Source organism: Diceros bicornis, chromosome 31 (assembly GCF_020826845.1).
Source record: "Diceros bicornis minor isolate mBicDic1 chromosome 31, mDicBic1.mat.cur, whole genome shotgun sequence".
Taxonomy (NCBI): domain Eukaryota; kingdom Metazoa; phylum Chordata; class Mammalia; order Perissodactyla; family Rhinocerotidae; genus Diceros; species Diceros bicornis.
The window spans coordinates 19,210,460-19,235,114 of NC_080770.1; the positions used below are offsets into that span (position 1 = coordinate 19,210,460).

Consider the following 24,655-nt stretch of genomic DNA (forward strand, 5'->3'; position numbering starts at 1 on the left):
GGATTAGATCTACTAGATCTCAGAACGTATCATAAAGCTCTGGTTTGTAAACATTTTGTTATACCAGCAATAAAGAATTCTAAAGAACAGAAGAAATGGCCCAGGAATTGAATCATATATCTTTGGAGACTTAGTATAAATTTTGTAATTTAATAAATGATGATGGTGAAATTTTAAATCTGTGAGGAAGAATTGATTATTGGATAAATTCTGGAAGGGCAAATTGCTATTTCTTTCCCTCCATCCTATCCCCCCATTTCACACATCTCTTTGTGCCTGTCTCTGTCCTTCTCTCTCTTTTCTGATTTGTAAAGTTTTTCTGAATTCACCCTATTTTTGCACAAATAACATGCTTGTTAAATTATCTGCCCCACTCCATCTTCACACTATTATTTCAGTGTTATCCCACTCGCTTCCTCTAACAGAAGGAAATAATAAAGGATTAAGCAAAGCAGGGCATGGAATAAAGTAGAAGATGCTAAGTGTGATCTGAAGTAGGAACCAGGGTTCCAGGATTCATTTTGGAGTCCTGCTGTTGAGTCATATTTTTAAAATATCATCTCCTCTAGGAGTGTGGTCCATGTCAGATGGTTCTTCTGTGTCAGAAAAACATCTAAAATTTCAATTAAAACAACAACAACAACCACCAACAAAAACCACAAAAATAATCCCCCCCAAAGAAAATAACAATTGTCCTTTAATACCATAGGCAGTTAAAGTGAAGGTGCTTCTAAGTGTTCACTTTTCTGATGAATCACTTCAATTCTACTTCTTTTTGTGAGGGGTTAACAGACATAAAAATAGGCAGGATGCAAGTGTATGTAGAGTGAAAAACTCCCTGAAGGGGAGTATGGACCCTCCCTGAAGGGAACTCATGAGCTATCTCCAAGCTTTCCCTCAAGAGTCCATCCCAGTGCCACATTCCGGCAGAGTCAACAGACCTGTCATTCCTTCTTTTTAAAAAAATGAAGTGAGAAAAATTCCTTTATAACTAGAAATTGTGCTTTTATTTTTAAAGCCATGTCATATTAAGATGAGCTACTGCAAAGAAAAAAGAAGATTTTGGATTACTCTATACATCTTTGCACATTTATGCATAAAATTTTTAATTGTTTAACAAGCACTTATTGCTACTCTGGTCCCAAAACATTACACGTCTTCATGGATTGATGCTGTGCCCTCTCCCAGAACTCAGCTCTTGCATTTAGAGAGTACACAGGCATGTTACCCCAACCCTGCACAGACACTATATTCCATCCTAGTATCCACAAGGTTCTACTTCTGAATATGAAGGGAAATGAAAGCATCTTCAAATAGAAATCCAGGAGCAGTTAAAAAGAAGAAAAAAGAAAAAAAAAAAAACCTCTAATTGTTTGGGGACATAAAAGTTTTGCAAACATTTGAGCAAGTCAAGCCACAGCTAACTGTGTCTTGGAAAGTCACACTGCTGGGAAATTTCCAAACTCCGAAGGGAACTGAGAGGCAATCCTACAGGCTCATGATCTATCAGAGAAACCTCTTTAAATTCCAATTGGAGGAATTTAAAAAGGAGGAAACTTTTGCTTGTTTATTTTCTTTTTCTTATGAGACTATGTTAAAGACAGTGCTTGAAAAGTAGTGTGGAACACTCTCTACCTTGTCTGCCGGAGGTGCTTTTCCTCTCTCTCTTAGATGCAGAAGTAAGACTTGGAAACATACTTCACATTTTTCTGGACACTGAATGGACATTTCTCCGTAGAAAATAGGAGATTGCTGTGACCAGAATTTTCAAGTAACTGACACATAGTGAGTCTTATAATTCACATTTTTGCATTTTTAAAGAGGGTTTTAAATTGTGATGTTATACTTAAAAGTATGGGTGTTGTGGTCCAGGCTACCAAGTTTAATGCAATGCATGGGCTTAACTGTGTACATCTGAACTAGTTACATAACTTTTCTGGCCTCAGAATCTTTACTTTTAATGGGGATTATAATATTATCAAATTCAAAGGATTTGCAAACAAATAAAATTATACATGTGGAGTCCATAGGACAGTGCTTGACACATAATATGTGCTCAATAAGTAGCAACTGTTATTATGCAAACTTTTTTTGAGGGTTAGGAGTACCTATTAAGACAAGTTTAATGAAATTAAACCCAGCTTCAGTTTTTCATCTTCAAGTTAAATCCAAATAAATAAATATGAAATGCAACAAGTATATACTTTTGTTTTAGCTCTTCCATAGCATTTCGTTTATTGTTTCTCTATGTATTCTCATATATCATTCATCCTCTAGTGCTCTCCCATTGTGATGCTTTAGATTAACAAGTGGAATTTTCTGAGGCTGTAGAAAGAACACTGACGTAGGAGCATGGCAATTCAAGTGCTGTTTATCATTTCCAGAGTTATTATATATAATCTAGCATTTAATATTTCCACAACAAACGCTAACAAATGGCACAGGGAAGGACATCAACAGAAAGAAAGAGTTGCTTACTCAAGTCACAGAGCAGAGTCTTCTGGTTTTAAATATGTTCAATTAACTTTCTCTAAATATGTCCACTACATTTTCTTAGGCATGTGATATCATAAATAACATTAGATTTCTGCATCAGAGTTGTTCAGGAATATTTAAATGGCTGAAGCTCTGAACTGCTTTAGTGCTAGTTGTTGTGGCTTTGTATCTCTTTAAAAATGACCTAAATTGCTAAGACAATAGACAAGAGGAGGTCAGGCATCCACGGGGGGTGGGGGGGGTGACAGGTAGAAGCAGAAAAAGTTTTTTTTTTTTTCTTCACATTCCAGAAATAGTAAAAGTATTAAGCTAGAGATATTGAGGGATATCAGCAGAACAATATTGAGGGAAGACAAAAGATCTGAAATCTGAAGAGAACATATTTCTCAGAATATCACGGAAAGGAACATGCTTAACTAGATGACAAAGAATAAACCTTTTATCGTTGTAGTAAATAATAGTCCCAGATCAAAAATACAGTGGATTTAAAGAACTTAACAGAGAGGGTAATTAAGAATGGCTTTTAATCTATTATTTTAATTTGCAATAACTATTTATTTAGAAAAATATATGTGAATGTGACTGATATGCACAAACAGGTACATATAAATGCATCTAAAATTTACTGCTTAATATGTAATTAGAAAACACTACTTATAATGACAACCTTACTACTAATTCCCTATACAGTTTGGAATGTTGTATATACTTCAAAGTGAAACAGGAATTTCTATTATTTTCAGAACAATTGGTGCTAGTATTAGTTTGCTATCAAAATGAATGGGAAGGAAATAGTGGGTATTGGATAGTGAGGGGGCAAAATTCCCAAAGTCACAGCCCCACAGGATGGCCCAGAGCCCACAGGTCACGGCCATGAGGGGCCCTGAGCAATCTCTGCTGCAGCTCCAGCATATTAAAGAGCATGGCTGTCAAGAAATGAAACACCTTGGACTCTTCTAGGAGAAAAGTGAACAGAATAAACTGCTTCCTATAGGAGAACATGAAGTTAAAATGGATCCAAGTGAGAGGATGGGGAGGGCTGGGCCTATCATACAACTATTTATGGAAAGTTGACAATAGTTTATTATTTTTATTATAAGATTATTTCTTATATTAGATATTAGTTCCACCTATGCAAATTTATTATACTGGATAGATGACAAAATTATCCTCAAACCCATCTCCTTTTTCTGAACTGTTTAGATGATGGAAAATACTGTGTTGTAGGTTTTAACTTGATTTTTAATTTTAAATATTCTTATAATTATATCAAGATACATATTGAAAATAAAAAGTCTGTACTATTTTTATATGTTTCCTTCTAGGTTTTAAAATTATTTTAAAATGTCTGTACAAATGCACAGAGCTATTTTAATGTTTCTTGTTTTCCTCATTCAACATATTGTAAAAATACTTTACCATGTATGTCCTCATATTGTTAATTAATGTTTTATTCTCAATGTCATGTGCTGTTAATCTATAGTAGTCTGATTTACATAAACACCTCCACATTATTGAACATTTTGTCTGTTTCTAAATTTTCACTATTGTAAATGACACAACGTCATCTTCCATTATAAAACTTACACCTCATTTCACTTTTAGAACAATTTTTAGGATTGGGGTTACTAGGATAGCGAATACAGACATGTTTATGATTCTGGAAATATTTGCTAAAACATTTCCCAAAGGATAGAATTCATGAAGCAGTTTCATTGCTTCAATTTTAAAATTGGTATAATTTAAAAAAGGCTATTTTAAAAATACATATTTTATTTTTATGATGGATTCAATTTTCCAGCTCACTTTGTGTGTGTAGACACTGCTTAAAAAGAATGCTGACGTCAATATTTCACGTCTTCCTTTTGATTTATACATTGGAAAGCATCTTCATAATAACTGTCTTATTTGACTCCCGTGATCCAGGCAGCTGGAATAAATGTTACTGTATCTATTTTAAGGGGGAGGATGCTGAGGCTTAATGGTCTCTTCAATGACACATGGCTGTTAAGTGGTGAAGTTGGGATTGTTAACATTTCGATAGCAGAAACCGAACAGTTATTATATTATTTTTATTTGACTTTTTATTTTGGAGTAATGTAAGATTAACAGGACATTTGCCAAGATAGTATAGAGTTCCTATACACTCCTCACTTATTTTCCCCTAATATCATCATTTGACATTACCATGGGTACAGTTGTCAAAATGATGAAATAAGCACTGATATATTACTCTTAATGAAACATCAGATTTTATTCATATTTCACTGATTTCTTCACTACTGTTTCTTTTTTGTTCTAGGATTCAATCCAGGACAACACTTTATATTTAGGGCAATTATTTTTCAAATGACTTAAAATCATAAACCTTGTGTATATAAACCACGATAACATTGTACTCTCCATTGGCAAAGTTTTAACACTAATTTTGGGAATTCCTTTTATCTGAAAAAAGAAGGGATTGATTTGCTTATATCTAATCAACAGTTTAATTCTAAAGTGGTATTACTCTTAGAATTCCAGATAATCAAAGTGGAGATCCTAAGAATTAACTATTATATTAATATAGAGGCTTGGTCTTCTTCTCCATCACTACCCAATTTTTTTTTTTTCCGTACAGTGAAGTTACTTGAAAAAGACGTGGACACATGTGGGTCTGAGGACCACAATAATTTATTCAGGGATTGTTAAGGACATTTAAACACATTGTTTAAATGTGTCCCACATTTAAACAATACCATATCTGCAGTGTGAGCAACAAAATATCATATGTAAATAAATAAAATGATGAGTAACTACACTTGCCAGCCTTGGTCATGGTAAACCAGGAATTAGGAGTAAATATGCTGTCATTTCTGCTCTGTGTCAATGGCTCTGGGGGCTTCTTTTCACCATTCACTGTGATTTTCTCCTTTGCTTCTAACCACATAAATGTTTTTATGTTATTGCCTTGTCTGATTATCACAAGAACCCTATCAATAGACATTCTTATTAAACTCATTTATAAAAGTTGAACTTGAGCTTTGAGAATTTAAGTAACTTGTTCCATGACATAATAGAACTAAGCAGAAGAGTCTGGATTTGAACCTCAGTCTGTGTGAATCTAGAGCTGATGTTCTCATTCGTTTCATTTTGTTGTCTCTCTTGCTTTGGCCACAGGATAAGCTGATCACAGCTGGATCGTATATTGATGGCGTTTACTTTTTAATAAATGGTTGTTGAGTAACTCAGTGACCTTATAGAGTTAGTTTTATACTCTTGTTTTCTTGATAACAGCTTGTAACTTGATATGGAGTTTATAGTGCAGTTTATAGACCATTTAAGAACGCATAGAACTCTGGGAACATAATGGAAATGGTTATTCTATAGTAAAAAAAAGGCAGCTATTAACATACACAATGATATATTTGTTAGGTTTATTAATATTGTTTTTGTTAGCTGTCATTCATAAAAGTTGGCTTATTTTTAATTCTCAGAATAAGCCTCATTATTCTCTTATTTATCTATTTAACAAACACAGATATATGTTTATGAATACACACGTATAATATTTGACTGATGAATTTCTATTATATGTACAGTTGAGGACACAATCATTCTTTGAAGCTGTCTACCTATGCAAGATGAAGTCAAAAGTTGGAATACTTATCTGGATGACTTATGGAAAAGCTTTCTGTGGGTAAGGTGGCTGGCTTTTTAAGTGAGAGAATAGTAACTACAATTGGTAAGGGCATTTTGTCATCAGCAACATTTTCAAATTTTCCGCTTTGACCCTCATCTTAATTCTGTGAGATGAGCAGGTAGGCTAAATATGAACATCCCTACTTTACAATAAAGTCATAAATTTGAAACATATATACTTTGGAGAATTGTACTTGATCAGATTGGGCCACATTGTATAAATGATTAGGAAGTAATTAACAAAACCTCAAGACTCTGGCTATATTTGGCATGATGTTTTTATTCCTTACCTATGTGGTTGCTGGCAATTTGTAAGTAATTGGTCCATTATCTTCTGATTCTACATCATTTGCTCTGTATCCTTCACCTAGGGGGTCCTTCAAACATGAACAAAGGAATCAGAAGGCTTTAACCTCTACAGGGGGATGGCGACAGTAGAAAGAGGACCCCTGCTCTGAAGTTCTTGCTAGAAGAGAAAAATTTTTTCTTCTCCTATTGACCCAGTGGGAAAGACTTGGATGTTGAAACCAGAGTTTCTGTATTAAAATTCCAGATCGAGCGTCCGTTATTTGTTATTATCTTCTTCTACATGAGTTACTACCAGTGAAATAGGAATAATAAGACTTAACATGGACTGTTTCTCACAGACTAGGCCTTAAACAATTGCTTTCCTTGCATTATTTAATTTAGTCATTATGACAACACTCTGAAGTAGCTATTATTATTTTTATAAACTTCTCTTCTTATTTTGAAATGATGAATGAAGAAAATCAAACACAGTATATACATATTATCTGTTAATTATAGAGCAGGGCACTTTTCCATAGATCTTTCTATTTTATAAAGAATAAATTAATTCACCCCAAGGACCCAATTCAATTTGGACTTTTAAAGAAATATTTGGGGGAGTAGCCATGATTTTCTGGTGCCTCATAAACTAGGTGTTTTTTCTTCTATTTGTAGATAAGAGTCTCCTGATCAGGGCTGGCATGCAAGTCACCCCTGCTCCTGTTCCGTGCAAATGGCAGGCGTGACTAACAAACTGCATCCTCCGAATTTCCTCAGAATTTGGATGTGGCTTCAGAATCTTCTCAACAATTCACTGCAGGAAACCACCACTAAGTGGTCAGAGTTGGTAGTTGAGATAAAAACTATTTCTCATGCCTACCACACGTGGATACCTCCCTTCCTGTGTATTGAAACTGCCTATTGTAAAGTCTTAATAATTTGTCTCCACCTCAGTTGTGCCTGACCTCCCACTACCACCTTCAGCACATTTCTAATTTTGTGTCCTCAGTGATGACAGAAACACATAGATAATTTTTCATGTGGATGCACCAACTTGTTGAAGACTATGATAATGCCATAAACTGATCTGAGACAATTTTTTCTTTCTCATAATTGTAGATTCTACACACTCACTGTGGTAGCTTTCAGCTTTGCCTTGAAAATCATGCAAAACCAAAGCTCTGTAACTGAGTTCATCCTCCTGGGGCTTTCCCAGAATCCAAATGTTCAGAAAGTAGTATTCGTTGTCTTTTTGTTGGGCTACATTGCAACTGTTGGGGGCAATGTGCTAATTGTGGTGACCATCAGCAGCCGCCCAGTGCTCCTGGGCTCCCCCATGTACTTCTTCTTGGCTTTTTTGTCCATTCTCGATGCATGCTGTTCCTCTGTTATTGCCCCAAAGATGACTGTGGACTCTCTCTATGAGAGGAAAACCATCTCCTTTGAAGGCTGCATGACCCAGCTCTTTGCTGGACATTTCTTTGCTGGGGTGGAGGTGATTGTCCTCACTGCCATGGCCTATGATCGCTATGTGGCCATCTGCAAACCCTTGCACTACTCTTCCATCATGACCTGGAGGCTCTGTGGCATTCTGATGGGGGTAGCCTGGACAGGGGGCTTCTTGCATCCCATGATACAAATTCTCTTTACCTGCCAGCTGCCCTTCTGTGGCCCCAATGTCATCGACCATTTCATTTGTGACTTGTACCCATTACTGGAGCTTGCCTGCACTGACACTCATGTCTTTGGCTTTTTGGTGGTTGCCAACAGTGGGTTTATCTGCATCATAATCTTCTCCTTGTTGCTTGTCTCCTATAGCGTCATCCTCTTCTCTCTGAGAACCCACAGTGCTGAAGGGCAGCAGAAAGCCCTCTCCACCTGCGGATCTCACATTGCTGTTGAGGTTTTATTCTTTGTCCCATGCATATATATGTATGCTCTACCTCCGTCTGCTTTCTCCTTTGACAAAATGGTGGCAATATTTTACACCATCCTAACTTCCTTGCTCAATCCTTTGATTTACACTTTCAGGAATAAGGAAGTGAAAAACACCACGAGGAAAGTGTGGAATAGAATTATGGTGACTTCTAATGAAAAATAAAACATTTAACATTGAAAAAGTCTTAAATTTAAGAGGAGAAAAGTCAAATTTTCTTATATAAAAACTTTATGTGGATGGATGTTTTTGACAAGAGGTAATGTAATGCAATAAAAGAAGCATTGACATGGGAGTCAATAAATAATGTTTTCTCCCATAGATCACCTATCATCTCTGATTTGGCTACTCAGTATCCTCATATGTAAATTAAAAAGAGTTAGATTTTATCCTTACTTAGAATCCAGTAATCAAAGAACGAATGAAAAGAGAAATAACCTATCAGGCTGCTTGCCAATCACTCCATGCTTTGAAAACCTTTGTGAAGGGAAGGCAAAAATATCTTAGAGATTAGGAACAGAAACTTACTCAAACTATTTCAAGTTAAAGAAGTTTATATTTAGGACACTGATCTCATTGACTGATGAAAAAAACAATCAGGACTCAGGAAGGGCAGAGACCAGAGCATTCTCAGAATCTCAACTGTAGGTGTACCTGTATCACATAACTCCATCATTTAACATGATCCATGGCCATCTGCTACTGAATTCGAGTCACTTGATGAATTTCTTGGAAGATAAACCCTGATTGGCCCAGTCATCTGTATGGATGAGTTCCTTTTGGAACTCATACCAATACCATACTCATACCCTATACCGATCAGCTGTGGGAGAAGAAGGGGGGCCAGATTCCATAAGGGAGTCAGCAATGAATATCTCTTATCTGAGTACAATCAAAGAGAACTATTGAGAGGACCTGTTACTAGCAAAACCAGTAGTAAAGCTGCAGATGTAGTAAGCTGATTTTCCTCCCCTACAGGGGCAATAGAAGCCAGAGACATCTGAGAGTAAAAAATAGGTTTCAAGAGAGGATTATATTTTAATTTATTTGATGATTTGAATTTTCTTGCCTTTACCTACTATGCAAGTCAAAATAATTCTATTTGAATAATAATTGATGAAGAGATCATTCAAATTTAGACACATCTTGCATGTCATTCTTATAATTAAGTTTTGCTTGTCTTAGGTTGCCAAGGGGCTTCTGAAATAAATGATTTACAGTAAAATATTTCAGTTTATGGTAAAATATTTCAGTTTCTCCAAGAACATCAACACTAATAAAATACTTATTCATTGAGTATTCTGGAAAAAATTCTAAATAATCATTTTTTTCTTTACTTAATCTTCCATTTCAGGCCCAAAGAAGAAGAGTATATGATATTAATTTTCTGCCAGAGTTTCTGAATTATTCACTGGAAACCTTAGCTTAGTAAGATACAACTTTAAATGAGCAGAGTTTAAATTAGGGCCCTAATTCATCCTAAGACTACATGTGAGACAGAGGTACATCCAACTTAAAATAGTACAAACCTCAAATGTCATCTATTCCCATTTACACAGTTTCCGTGACTGAATGACCATAGTCAGCTGCATTCAATGAAACCCTGGCACTGATTTGACAGAAGCTGGAGTCCAGTTAGGTAATTCAGTCTTTCCATCTACAATGAATTTTAGTGAGCACTCAGGGTCAGTTCACTCCGAGCTGGAAGGAACTCCAAGAGATCATTGACTCAGCTTCTAGCCTTCAGCCAGTTTAATGGTCTCCTTTGAAATTATCCTCTGCAGAATGTTTCCACGAGAACTAAGAAACTGAATCATTCTGTCAAAGGTAGTGAGTTAATTTTGGGCTTTTTGACTGGAAGTTTAATGCAGGGACTCATTCATTGGCTGTTCTTGTTTTCCAGGCCAAGAAATCTTATGACATTATTGCTTATCTTATTAAAATAAAAGAGATTTGGAATTAAACTTAAGAGATTTGGACTCCAGGCTCATTTCTGTTACTAACAAGCTGTATGACTTTAGGTGAGTTATTTCACTTCTTTGGTCCTCAATTCCTCATATTTAAGGAGGGTTAACAAAAGTGAAAATATTTCCTCTACGCTTTCCCTGAGCCAGGGATTCTTTCCTTTCACGTTTTATATATTTTAGTATTTATAGAAACTTTTTAAAGGTAGGTCTTCACATTCCCATTTAATTGAAGGGGAAGTTGAGGCTCAAAGACTTTAAGTAACATACCAAAACTTCCTCATGATTCCTCTAGTCCATATTTAACAAGAAAGGCCGGATGTTGGTGTGTGATTTTTTCTGAGACATTTGGTCCTGTTGGTTGCCACTAGACACTTCAGCAAAAATGCAAAGCATGGTGCAATCTATTCATATTCATTGCATTCTCCCCCCTCAATTCTATCTCCCACCTTTCTCCTTCCATTCCTACCTTGGACCTCTCACTTCATCCTCATTTAAGATGTCTAGCATAACGTCATAACTTGCAGGCAATTCTAAGGCAAGAGGGCTGGGTACCAACGTGGTTTTCCAGGTTACATAGTAATTTTATAATGTACTCTATCCATCTTTAGTAGATTGCAACAATTTCAAAGCAAAGATCTAACTTTCTTCCCTGTAAGTGGGAAGGCATATATCTTTAAAAAAAAAAAAATTACATAAGACAAGTATTTAAGAATTCTTTTCTCTTTTCTTTCTTTCCTGTCTTCCTCTCTACATTGATTTATAAACATTGAAAGGATTAGAAATGGGAGAACTTAACATTAATAATGTTAAAATAAATAAATAATGATTATTACTTGTTGCCTTTTATAAGGAGATAATCGGAATGGAAAAGGTCGAGAAACTTGCTTAAAATCACATAAAGGATAAGTGGTGAGGCCAGGACTCATGTATACCTTAGATACTTCATTTATCTGAGCCTATAACTGACTTCAAAGACTTTCATTCCTCTAGAAGAGATGGGCTTAAGCAAATCATATGGAAAATGAAACAGAGTTTCCTCATCTCCAAGTCATAATGAGCTGAAGTTTAATTAATTGGTCCCAAAGTTTGCTTTTGCCCTTTTGTCTGAGCTAGGTAGCTCATTGGACATCCTTTGGGACTGGGTTGGTTTCCTTGGAGCACCTGAGGCTAAAAGCCTGCCTTAGGCATTTGCAAACTTTTGTGGGAATTACCATAAATATCCAATGCAGTAAAAAGAAAACACTTAACTCAACATTTTTTCCAAAAGAAAAACTGTGGGAAGAGAACCGACTTCAGAGACATTTCTTTCTCAGAGTACAGGAATAGTCTTCTCATAAAAATTTCCAAGAACCAAATTAAGAAACTTCCCCTAATTTTTCACAACACTCTCCCTTGCACAAATATAGACATTGTTTTGTCTAACCTAGTGCTTCTGGGCAGGAACCAGGTGAAGTATGGCCACATGCAGAGTCTCCTTTCTCCATAAACTCCCTACACCCCAAACATCTTGTGAGAGAAAGCATTGATAAATCTCCATGAAGTATAAGAGGCATGTTTCATTCAAGCTTCATATGATTCACCTCCTAAATAAAGTTGAAGATATGAAAAATATACTTTATTGGAAGTCATCCATTTGCTCATAAGAAAAGAGGTAAGTTTTTCAGTCTGTCTGAAATATTTTCCTTATGTTGCTTCCTCTAGAATGATCTGATGGAATCTATGCTCTGTGTGTCTTCTGACAAATGATGGAGCTGCTGGAGAGTATTTCTACCAATGAAAGTTATGGTCCAGGGTTCCTAAGCCTTCCCTGACCTCAACACAAAGCTATACTACCTCTCAAAGTCATCTCTGTTCACAAAGGGTGCATTAAACTGCACCATGGTGTTGAGACCAGCTTGGCAGAAATTTCTTTCTTGGGGTGACTCTCATTTGAAGTGTTTTAGGTCAGTGGTGATGTTTGTGGGAAAGAGTATAAGATATGGCTGCACTTTCTACACACTTGGGTATTCAAGGTCCTTGGCAACCTTTGCTCACGATCCACAACTGCATCTCCTCTCTGATTTGGGGGCAAGTGATAGCGCAGTGGTCAGGGAGAAAGAAGCTGAATTCTCTATGACAGCTTGGGTCAAATTACCCTTTCTAATACATATTTTTTTATATAATTAATTCTTCTTCTCTCTCTTCTCTACATCTTTCTGCATCTTATCCCCTGACTCTTCTTTCTCTGGTGTCTACTCACTGTCACTCTCCTCTCTCCTACTCTGACTTCCTTCAGTCCCTGCCCTTCCCTATTCTTCACTATTCTTCACTTAGGTATCTAGTTTTCTGCTTTGATTTTTGTCTCACCATGCAGTTTACAGAACTTGATTTTGGAGTCAGGACAGGAAATTAAGGTATCAATTGGCATCCTTCTCTGATGGCTCAGGATTTGTCTTTTCCAGGATGAAGTCTACATGATGATTGGGATTTGTGTTTTATATGACATGGAGGGTGAGTGCTGGAGAGAGATGATTTCCAGTATCATCCCACTCTAGTCCTAGCCTGAGTATACGTGGTAAAACTTTCTGTATTGGAGGGCAAAATTTGTACAGAGAAAAGAACAAGGCAAATGGCCAGACTTACCTTGCAAGGAAATGTGCAGGTCAAATGAAATAAGAAAAGTGAAAATCTGTTTAAGTGGCAAGATTATAGAACAAGAATAATATATCATCTAGGTTTGCCTTATTCAATTAAATATTTATATTTCATAAAGCATATTGCAGTATAGGAGATAGAGGCAGATGTCTATTTATCTGGAAAAAACTGGAAGACTTTTATTTATTGTGAGGAGGACCAGCCCTGAGCTAACGTCCGATGCCAATCTTCCTCTTTTTTGCTGAGGAAGACTGGCCCTGGGCTAACATCTGTGCCCACCTTCCTCTACTTTATACGGGACGCCGCCACGGCATGGCTTAACAAGCGGTGCGTCGCTGTGCACCCGGGATCCAAACCTGCGAACTCCAGGCCACTGCAGCAGAGCGCGCGCACTCAACCGCTTACGCCACCGGGCCAGCCCCACAGAAGACTTTTGGTACCAAATATAATTTGACCTGGTTAAAATTTCAACAGGTACAAGTAAAAATTAAGGATTAAGGAAGGGAAAATAGCATGCTCCAGTACTGTGATGTTCCCAAAACTAGAGAGGTAGGATATTCCTGGAGTGTTAGGAAATAATAGCTAAATTGAACTGTAAAACTCTGAGGTGGGGTTGATCTGACCTAATGTATACATCTTGTCAAGCGCTCCTCTCCTGTCTTTATGTCCCCAAATCTTCTCTTTGCTTATTTAAAATAAAACAAAACAGAATTACATGGCCTGGCTTTCATGGTTGTCCATTACCTGCCTACAAATGTATCTTTTACAACTTTTTGATTTAAAGAGTCTACTTTTTATGGAGATAATCTCTATGTTTACCTGGAGCAATGCATGGTCTTCCCATTCTTAAGATTTTTCTCGCTCTTCTCATCTAACTTCTGTCTTCACAGCAAAAATATCACTCCTTTTTGTCTTTATCCCCTATAAGAACCTAATGTATGGAAACTCAGTAATCATTAATTTATTTTCTCTTTTATAGTTGTCCGAGATTATTGGACTGCCAATCAAAGCGTGTAGCTTTTATATCATCTCTACTCTATAACGCTGAATTAATATTATCTTCACTGGACTGTGAAGAAACTTAAAGTTTTATTTAGATGTGTATATTTTTTAGAGGTAAATGGACAATTTGAGTTACTGATATTGAAATATTTATTCTACTTAGGGAGACCCAGCATAAGCTTATTGAACACTTGAGTTTCAGAGAACCTTGTTGGAAACTACAGTTTAACACATTTAAAGCCATAACTCCACTTCTGTCTCATTTTTGAATCTTTACTGACCAATCAATTCATTCTCAAGGGATCTTTTTACTTTTCGAATCAAAATTCATTTGGTATTATCACACAGAGTTGTAAGTAATTCTTATGTAATTAATCAGCATATCTAGAGGTGTGTTATCCCTCTAACTTGAATGTAAAGAGATTGAGAACACCTTTCTATGCCACACCATAGTGACGGGAGAGGAGTAGCCTCTGAGTAAATATATGATGATTTGATGGTGCTATTGAGTCATTGAAGAATTGGTGATTAATCAGAAAGAGGAAGAATATCCCAAAACACATACTAAAATAAATTCTAGATCATTCATCATTAAAATTAAAAGACATAGAAACATTATAAGACACAGTAAAGATGATAACTCCCAAATTGAAGTAATAAACTAAACTGGAAAGGGGAGAAAAATTGTTAGATTTGACTGTAAAAAATAAAAAAAAAAAACCTTGAAGAGCTCAAAACTCAAAGATATCAAAAAAAATTAACTGAAAATATAGACATAATTCAAAAAAAATGAAATATAATAAGTAAAGATATACAAACTATTATACTATATCATTAATCAAAGAAAGATATAGAATAATTTTAATTCTATTAACCAAACAAATCAGATAATGCCCCAAGTTAGATTTTTATTAGAAATTTGTGCCATATTGCTATAATTTGAGAAGTAATGGAAATGATTCAATTTGTACATAAAAAGAGATATTTAACCAGACATATATACATATATAACCCTGAAAAACCTGAGTGAATGTTTAAGGAACCAGCAGTTACTTCTGGAGTGTGGGATTGGTTAATTATAAATTTTAGAAGTGTGTTTTTTTCACCTTGTAATCTACTTTTAACTTTGGATATTTTTATGCAAAAATATTAATTTTATAATATTGAAACAACCAAATTGAAAGGCTATCAATAATTATGAAAATATTCATATTTTATAGAAGCAATTTCCTAGAAATTTATTTCGATGAAATTATCAAAAATAAGCAACAGGTTATAAATGAGAAGAGGTTCATCGAAAAGTTTTTTTATTAGGGTGAAAATTTGAAAACAAGTTAAATAAAAATAAATTATAAAATTTATATTATGAGATTGTGATATGTTAATTTACAGTTGCTAAAATGGATAATTGTGTTACGGATACTCTTTAACTACATGGAAAAAGGCTTTTAAAAATCAAAAATAAAAATAAGCAAGTATAATAATATTACAGGATGATTGAAATTATATAGACATGTATGTGTATAAATAAAGAATAGAGTAGAACAATAGGTAATATTTGTATGTTGAAAGTCTGAAATAAATTTTTAAAATTATGTTTTAAGAGAGGTAAAAATCAGAATACACACTTCTGGAAATCAGTGGTACGAGAATCATATATGAGTAAAGATTATTCAGGTTATAAAAATATAAAAAGTGGCACATACGTTTGGATCCATAGGATGTGAAACTTGATACCATGCATCTATATGAGTTATAGATTATTTCAAATATATGGTAATTTTCCTCTGTAATGCCAACTTCAATGATTTACTCAAATATCTCATGTGCCCTGACTGACGATGAAGGTGAAATTATGGCTGCCATGAGCCTAAAGTTGGGGAAATAATTTCTTCTTAAAGCACAATCAAACCAAGATACTTAAGAGGTCAGGAATAATGGATGCAAATTGGTGTCCAAATCAAGAAATGTGTTTTCTTAATAGAGAATCTCCAAATGTATTATTTTAAAATTATATAGGGACATTATTTTTCAGTATTTGTGGTGTATATACATTATATGCATATATACATCATATATATATACTTCATAAAATGTTTATTAGTAACCCTAATTTTCATATGAAGAAAAAGCTTCAAGACATTAAAGTGATTTGATCAAGATCATATAGCAAAGTAATTAGTTCTCAGGCCTTGGCAGAGGGCACAATAACTTGAGGGCTTTTTATTTCCCCCCAAAAATCTTGGTCCACACAAGAAGACCTTGAATCAATATCCATGGTTAAAACATGGACATCAGCATTAAAAAAACAGTTTCCCAAGTTACTATAATGCGTGAAAAACTTTGAGGGCCACTGAATTATGTGTTAAGGGAATTAGAAGCATAAAGTTGGAATTCAGAGTCCAAGTCCACTGCTATTGCTAAGTCACTACTTTTCCAATTTTCTTTGCAGATGAACCATTTCTCACCTCTATCCTTTCTGCGTACACTGTAACCATGGAGCTGAATAGCAGTGTGAATGAGTTCGTTCTGCTTGGGTTAACACAGGATGTTCTAATGGAGAAAATAGTGTTTGTGGTCTTCTTATTTCTATACCTTGCAACTCTGTTGGCGAATTTACTTATTGTGATGACTATAAGATATAGCCGGATGCTTGGGTCCCCCATGTACTTCTTCCATTTCTACTTATCCTTTGCTGATGCCTGCCTCTCAACAACCACTGTTCCTAGGTTGCTTATAGTTTCTGTATCTGAGAAGAAAATTATCTGCTAGAATGAATGCATGACCCAGATCTTTGCAGTTCACTTCTTTGGGTGCGTGGAGATCTTGGTGCTCATCCTCATGTCTTTTGATTGCTATGTGGCCATTTGTAAGCCCCTGCGATACACAACTATTGTGAGCCAGCGTGTCTGTGGTGCATTGGTGAAACTGGCCTGGGTGGGGTCTTGTATCCATTCCTCAGCACAGAGTCTCTTGGCTTTGAAATTACCCTTCTGTGGCCGCAATGTTATTGATCAGTATTTCTGTGATATGCAACCTTTGTTGAAACTTGCCTGCATGGATACTTATGTCTTCAATCTACTGATAGTGTTTAACAGCAGGGCTATATGCCTGGTGAGTTTCATAATCCTGCTTATCTCCTATATTTATATCCTACATTCTCTGAGTAACCACAATGCAGAAGGAAGAAGGAAAGCTCTTTCCACTTGCACCTCCCACATTATTGTTATCATCTTATTCTTTGTTCCATGTATATTCACATACACTCGCCCTCTAACAACGTTTCCAGTGGACAAGATGGTGGCTGTGTTTTACACTATTGGGACACCCTTGCTCAACCCTCTGATTTACACTCTGAGGAATGCAGAAGTTAAAAATGCCATGAGAAAATTTTGGTACAACAAACTCCGACTTGAGGTGGCAAAGAACACAAGACTCCAATTGTTAATTCTGTAACAGATTAAATAAAATTGGATTGATAGAAAAGAGAAACTATTTTCATCCCAAGGTGGGCAAACTAGTCCTCTCTTAGTAAGATGTTTGAAGAAACAGGCAGAATGATCGCAGAGCACAGGCACATTTTATTTTCAGCCAATATCACAAAAAGTGTCGGAACATCAAGAACAGTAATATCTGTGGGAGGATAAGCCCACTCCTCTCTTCTCTCTGCACTGCAGCTTATGAGCCAGATCCTGTTGTAACTATAGCTTTATCTCCTGCTTCGTACATTGCCTGGTTGGTGTTAGTCCTTTCCATGTTTCTGATCCAAGTTGAAAAATTGGTCCTTGATTTTGACTCATCCATTTCATTGGCAAATCAGTTCTGCATTCTACTAAATCCAGATCTTATCTTTTCTGGCTCAACCAAGAATAGCCCAGAGTCACAACAAGAAAATTATGATCCCAAGGGAGTATATTTATATATAAGTATAAATATATATATATCAACTAATTAAACCTCTATTTGATGCTTGTCTCCTCTTTGTAACTCCCTTAAAAATTGGCCTTTCCTTTACATCTTAAACATGTACAAGGAGATAACTCATGACCTTCTATTCAAATAGGGACAATTCTAGTTATAACAAACACATTCATTGCATTGATTCATAATTTCTTTCTATGTAATTTAACATATTTTTCCTTTGTTCATGTTAATTATTTTTTTTCATACTATTGGCTTTATATACATTTTTTTTTGTAATTTAAGTCTGTGGGTACTTCCCTAATCGGTAGTGGATGAATTGGTGACAATTTTATAAAATTATGAGAGTTATATTATAAAAATCAACACCTCATGGATGAGAGCATGTATATGAAAAAGGCAACAACTGACATAAAAAACAGAACTAATGTCATAATAATCTACCCAAAAAGAGAAGATGTCTACAGAATTGAGATTCCCAGCTTGGAAATACAGAACAAATATATCAGGAAGCAAAATTTCTCATAGGTATCAGATATAGTCCTAGTGCAGGGAAGTGTTTCACTGACTAGTGTATAAGACTGGCCAGTTGCCTGGCAGGTACACTTCTGGGTTAGGAGGAATGTTTCAGGCTATGACTTCTTGAATTCCACCTTCATCAAGCAAACTTTGTATGGTAATTGGGTTTCTTGTAGAGATTTTCCTCCCTGGAGAGAAAGATATTGACCAGTGACTGAGGTAAGCACTTTTGTGTTTTGATTTACATTTCTCATGGACCTCATTAAATTTACATTCTGGTTCATGTACTGTTAACTAATGAGCGTGGACAAGAGGAGCCAGTCCATGAGGGAGTGGGCAATGAGTCTATCTCTGAGAAGAAATGTAATCAAGACCTTTTTTCTAGGGATCTGAGACCCTAAAGTGTGTCAGGTGAACCCATAAATGCCACTTTGAGAGGTTTTGTATGAGCATGACTCCTTGGGGATAATGCCACTGATGGACCTTCAAACTCTGATGATAAAAGTTTGGAAGATTTATTTAAAGCTCGTACTCTTAACTAGAAAATATCTCAAAGTACAAGTCCTATAGATCATGAGGTGGGAATTTTCTGGTTTGTAACATAAGGCATCAATAAGATACTTGCCTTGTCAGCTTTGCCACAAATTTAGTATTGATATTAATTGTTCATATAACATGGTATAAGCAGAGAGAAGAAAAGAAAAAAGGAGAAAGGAGAAGTAGTAATGGGGATGAGATTACGGAGTGGAGAATTCCTTGAATTTTAGGAATCTCCTCTGGGCAAAAGTATTTGTGGAAAGTGATTAATGGTCAGGGCTCTTTTTGCTCTTTTCCATCAACTGTGATTCACTGAGATATCTCTGAAAATGCATTTGTTTGGGACACCAAAGCTCAGAGGAGAAGTTTCATTTCGTAGGTTATATTAAAACTCTAAAATAAAATCAACAGTTCTTGTGGCTTTAAATACCATCTCTATGCTGATGAGTCTCACATTTATATCTCCACCTCAGACCTCTCACTTGAATGCCAGACTTGTACACTCAACAACGTGCTTGACATCTTCCTTTATATATCTAACGGCATCTTCGTATTTAATGACTGATTGTTCTTGTCCTAAACATACTCTACCTGTAACCTTCCCTGAGATATTCCATCCTTCTGGTTTCCCAGGCCAAAAACATGGAGTCAAAAGTTGATATCACAGCTCACACCTAATCTATTAGGAAAAAATGTGTTTGCCTTCAAAATATATGCAGAATATGATATACTTTCTCATTAATTCTCCTACTATCCTGGTCTAAGCTGCCACCATCTCTCACTTAGGTCACAGACATAAACTCTAAGAATTCTCCCTACTTTACTCTTATTCTGCTACGTCTGTTTTCAGCAGAGCAGCCAGAGGATTCTTTTAAAACTAGAGGCAAATCATGACACATCTCTGCTTAAAACCATGCAATGGTTCCATTTCACTCAGAGAAAAGTGCAAAATCCTCACAATGATTTGACCTTCTGTAGCCTCTTTGGCCTCTTCTGGGACTTACACACTTGATCGCTTGGTTCCAGCCACACTGGCTTCCTTGCAGTTCCTTGACCACATCAGGCAGGCTTTGACTTGGCAGCATTTGCTTCAGCTGTTTTCTCTGCTTAAAATATTCTTGCAGTAAGGTGCTTGGTGAACTGCTTCATCTCCTTGTGGCATTATTCTAATCTCTCCTCAATGAGTCTTCCCTTATGCCATATTTAAGACAGCATTCCCATCAGCAACCCAGAATCCTTTATGTTACTCTATTGTTTTTTCTTTTTTAATGGCATTTACGTTTTCTAACACACTATTTAACTTATATTTATTGTTTCTTGTCTGTTTAAACTAGAATGTAAGCTCCAATAAGGCACAGATTTTTGTCCATTTGTTCAAGAATATATGCCAAGCCGGTTGTAGAGTGCTTTGAACATTGAAGAAACTCCTTAAATGTTTGTGGTAGTTGTTATTGAGTGCTTAGAATTTGATGAGTCTAAACCAAAGATCCTAATACTAGGACTTGCTGGTTTCTATAAGAATGCTTTACTTTGTGTTTTCATTTGAATGATAATTTCAGAATACATGTACATATACTCTGGGTCATCTGATGAACAACTTGTATACAGTTGTAACCAAATAATTTCAGTGCCAGAGTGTGATTAATGTTGTGGTGGCTCCAAACACTGCTATGGTGTGATTGAAGGCTAAGAAGTGAGCAGATGTGAACTGGAGCAAATTATTAAACTCACTTTCTAGTTTATGTCACTGGTGCTTTTTTGTATGGTCAAAATGAGCCAGTCCATGAGAGGCTTCCCATCTCTGGTCATTAACAGAATTCAGTGTTTCCTGTAAGTTGCCCCAGTGTGAGTTAAAGGATGTGTTAACTAACCTTATTGTGGTAAAAATTTCATAATTTATACATGTATCAAATCATCACATTGTATACCTTAAAGTTACACAATATTATATGTCAATTATTTCTCAATAAAGCTGGTATAACAACAAGAAGAAAAGAAGGTGCCACCCTGGCAGGCAATCTCTGAGATTTCTTCCTACATATCTATTTTTATGACCTTCAAATTCCAGTGTTACAAGTTTTGATTGCCATTGCAAACCCACATCCTTAAGGGAAAAATATTCAAAATGTTGTGTAAGGAAATTCATCTTTGCATGTGATGTACAATATTAGAAATCCACGTATTCTCCCATGAGTATAGTATTATCGAAAAGAGGAGAGTGGTCTCATGAATATTTGAGTTCTGTAATTACTTTTGAGTAGGCTAGGTTTATAAAAAAGAGAGAGATCAAACAATACAGTGCTTTAAAGTATGGACATTTATTCCTTTTTTTTTGCTTTTTATGCTGAGGAAGATTTGCCCTGAGCTAACATGTCTGCCAATCTTCCTCTAGTTTGTATGTGGGTCGCCACCACAGTATGGCTGATGAGAGGTGGAGGTCCATGCCTGAGATCCAAACCCACAAACCTGAGTCACCGAAGTGGAGCGTGGTGAACTTAACCAGTATGCCACTGCTGGGTGCCTGTTTATTCTTTTTCCTGTAAGAATTCCATGTAAATGGTCCAGGTTGGCAGGCAAGTACATCTCCTCCTTTTTATTCAGGAGCCCAGGTTGCTTCCAAGCTACTGCTTGGTCATCCCCTAGGGTCTTCATATGCAAAACGTGACGCAAATGTTAGCATCACTGGCACCACCTGGGAGCTTGTTAGAAATGCAGAATCCTAGGTTCCATCCTACACTTAACGGATCATAATTTGAATTTAATCCTGGAAGTTTTATATGTACATTATAGTTCGAGAACCATTGCCACAGAGCGCTGTCCTCTACAATTGTGACACCACCAGCTTGGTTTCAGATGCTAAGAAGGGAAAAGAAACTTAAAGAGTACAATCCAATATTTTAGATTTCATCCAGGAGATTGACATATCCTGTCTCCTCAAATCCAGTTGACAAGAGATTAGTCACAGAACTGCACCTAGACATAAAGGGGGGTGGAGAAAGTAGGGTTTGCTAAGGTGGCCAAGAACACAGATGCCCCTCTGTTACTGCAGAAGAAGGGATAAAGGGTTTTAGTGGATAACTAGCAGCCTCTGCCCCAGGCACCTAGCACCCGGAACTTCCATAGAAACATTTTTTACTTCTAGGTTGTAATGAAAAAAGAAAATCCCTGTCTTCACAGCTCATATTCTTGTGGATTATGCTATTTCAAAAAGCCCAATAGCAAGTCCAGGAGTTTTGAGTTCCCAGGATTTGAAGAAATTGTATAAAATTTTTTTTTTTTTTGGGAGGATCAGCCCTGAGCTAACATCCATGCCAGTCCTCCTCTTTTTGCTGAGGAAGACTGGCCCTGAGCTAACATCTATTGCCAATCCTCCTCATTTTTTATCCCCTTTTCTCCCCAAGGTCCCAGTAGATAGTTGTATGTCATAGTTGCACATCCTTCTTGTTGCTGTATGTGGGATGCTGCCTCAGCATGGCCGGACAAGCGGTGCGTCGGTGTGCGCCCGGGATCCGAACCCGGGCCGCCAGTAGCGGAGCACGCGCATTTAACAGCTAAGCCATGGGGCTGGCCCCTGCATGAATGTTTTTTAAACTAAAGACTGGCACTGTTTTGTGGTAATTAAAAAAATTAGCATTTCAAATCCACTACTTCATCATAACTCTCATCCCCCCAAATCCCCTTTCGTTAGATCTTCTGGATCTCCGGTAAATAAAAGGCAGTATCGCCCAAACTTTTAATCTCACATGTGAATATTTTCTTGCTTTCCTGGTTCTTCCCTCCCTATGCTATTTCCTACTTAAGGGGCCATTTTCTCTTCCACATCTCTCATGCTAAAGGCCTGGAGAGGAGACTTCGTTATGGTTGCTTCTCATTGCTACTTCCAGCTCATACCCACCTCTTTAATCCATGATTTTACTTAGCTTTTAATCTCAATCAGACTATGCCAGACTCCACTTTTCTCTATAAAAGTCATCTACTGCTTCTGCGGTCATTCCCTCTTATTCCCTGAAGGTGTTGGCTCCTTCCTTGTTGTCGTTCCAACATCACTCAGCCATAATTCTTGGTATCTTAATACCCACATAGATGATCCTTCCAATATGCTGGCTTCCAAACTGACCAATTTTCTAGCAGGAATCTTCTCCTTCATTCTATCTCAGCTACTTACTCCCATGGTCATACCCTAGACCTTGTAATTAACAATAATTAAAAACCTTCTGAAATCTCAATTTCAACCCACTAATTTTCAACCACTCCTACATTATTTCCAGCTTATTTCTTTCTTTCTTTTTTTTTTTTTTTTGCGGGGAAGATTAGCCCTGAGCTAACATCCGTGCTAATCCTCCTCTTTTTGCTGAGGAAGACCGGCTCTGAGCTAACATCCATTGACAACCCTCCTCCTTTTTTTTTCCCCAAAGTCCCAGTAGACAGTTGTACATCATAGTTACACATCCTTCTAGTTGCTGTATGTGGGACGCGGCCTCAGCATGGCTGGACAAGCTGTGCGTTGGTGTGCGCCTGGGATCTGAATGCGGGCCACCAGTAGCGGAGCGTGCGCACTTAATCACTAAGCCACAGGGCCGGTCCCTCCAGCTTATTTCTAATAGTAAACTCTAATAATCCTTTGACACCACTGTGACACCTAAACAATTGTTCCTGCCAACTTTTTACGTGACCTCAGGCATGCTCCTGCCTAAGAACCTTCACACAGGTTGTTTTCTGTGCCATAATTACTCTTCCTCCAGATATATGCATGGCTTACCCCCACGATTCTTTTGATATATTGTGTGTATTCTCAATAATGACTTTTCTGACTACTTCAAAGAAATGCATCTCCCACCAACATTCTGTACCTCCTATTTCTCCAACTCTGCTTCATTTTTTTCCTTAACACTTATCATTATCTAACATTATCTTAACATTATCTAACATGTCATACAGTTTAGTTATTTATTTTGTGTTTATTGTATATATACCGGAATACAATTTATATGAGGGTAAGTATTTGTGTCTTTTAAAAAATATTTTACTGTTTAATCCCATGTGCCAGAACAGCACCTGGCACACAGTAAGTCATGTCAAAAATCCAGAAATTACAAAATTAAAACAATCAAATCAATAAATAATATTTAGCAAGAGTTTATTGTGCATATAAGAGTTTGTGAGCTGGGAGCTTCCAAATTCAAAGACTGGTATGAAGGTCAGGGGCATGAAGTTACAAGTTGGCTTACAAAGTGAAAATGAAGAAGTTGTTGACTTTTACAATGATTGGTTATTACAGTGGGGTTTCCAGATGGCAGGCAATTGGTTAAAAGTGATTATCTTATACCATTTTTAGGAAGATGTCTTAAGTTTGTTTGTGATTGTCAGAGGCATTTACAAGAAATTACCTCAGTTAGTTTTGCTTACATTCTTGAAATCAGCTACATTTAGTTTTGCTTACTTGGCTTAAATGGTATTCTCAGCCAAGGATTGAAAAATCCCCCAGAGCAGAGATTCCAGGGATGCAGGGATGGTTTAACATTCACAAATCAATCAACATAACACACCACATTAATAAAATGAAGAATAAAAATCACATGATCATCTCAATAGATGCAGAGAAAGCATTTGACAAGATACAGCATCCATTTATGATAAAAACTCTGAATAAAATGGTATAGAAGGAAAGTACCTC

General features: G+C 36.5%; 1 protein-coding gene and 1 pseudogene across 1 annotated transcript; both read left to right on the forward strand.

Moving 5' to 3' along the window:
* Nucleotides 1-7,627: 7,627 nt before the first annotated feature.
* LOC131395700 (olfactory receptor 4C15-like) lies at nt 7,628-8,566 on the forward strand. The gene has a single exon (XM_058527540.1). It carries the CDS (start codon nt 7,631-7,633, stop codon nt 8,564-8,566), a length of 936 nt encoding a protein of 311 aa, XP_058383523.1. The 5' UTR covers nt 7,628-7,630.
* A 7,934-nt stretch (nt 8,567-16,500) lies between these two features.
* On the forward strand, nt 16,501-17,460 carry LOC131395396 (olfactory receptor 4C11-like; annotated as a pseudogene).
* The last annotated feature ends 7,195 nt before the right edge of the window (nt 17,461-24,655 follow it).

Coding starts and splice junctions, on each gene's coding strand:
- LOC131395700 (XM_058527540.1), top strand. CDS start 7,631: ATGCAAAACCAAAGCTCTGTAACTGAGTTCATCCTCCTGGGGCTTTCC.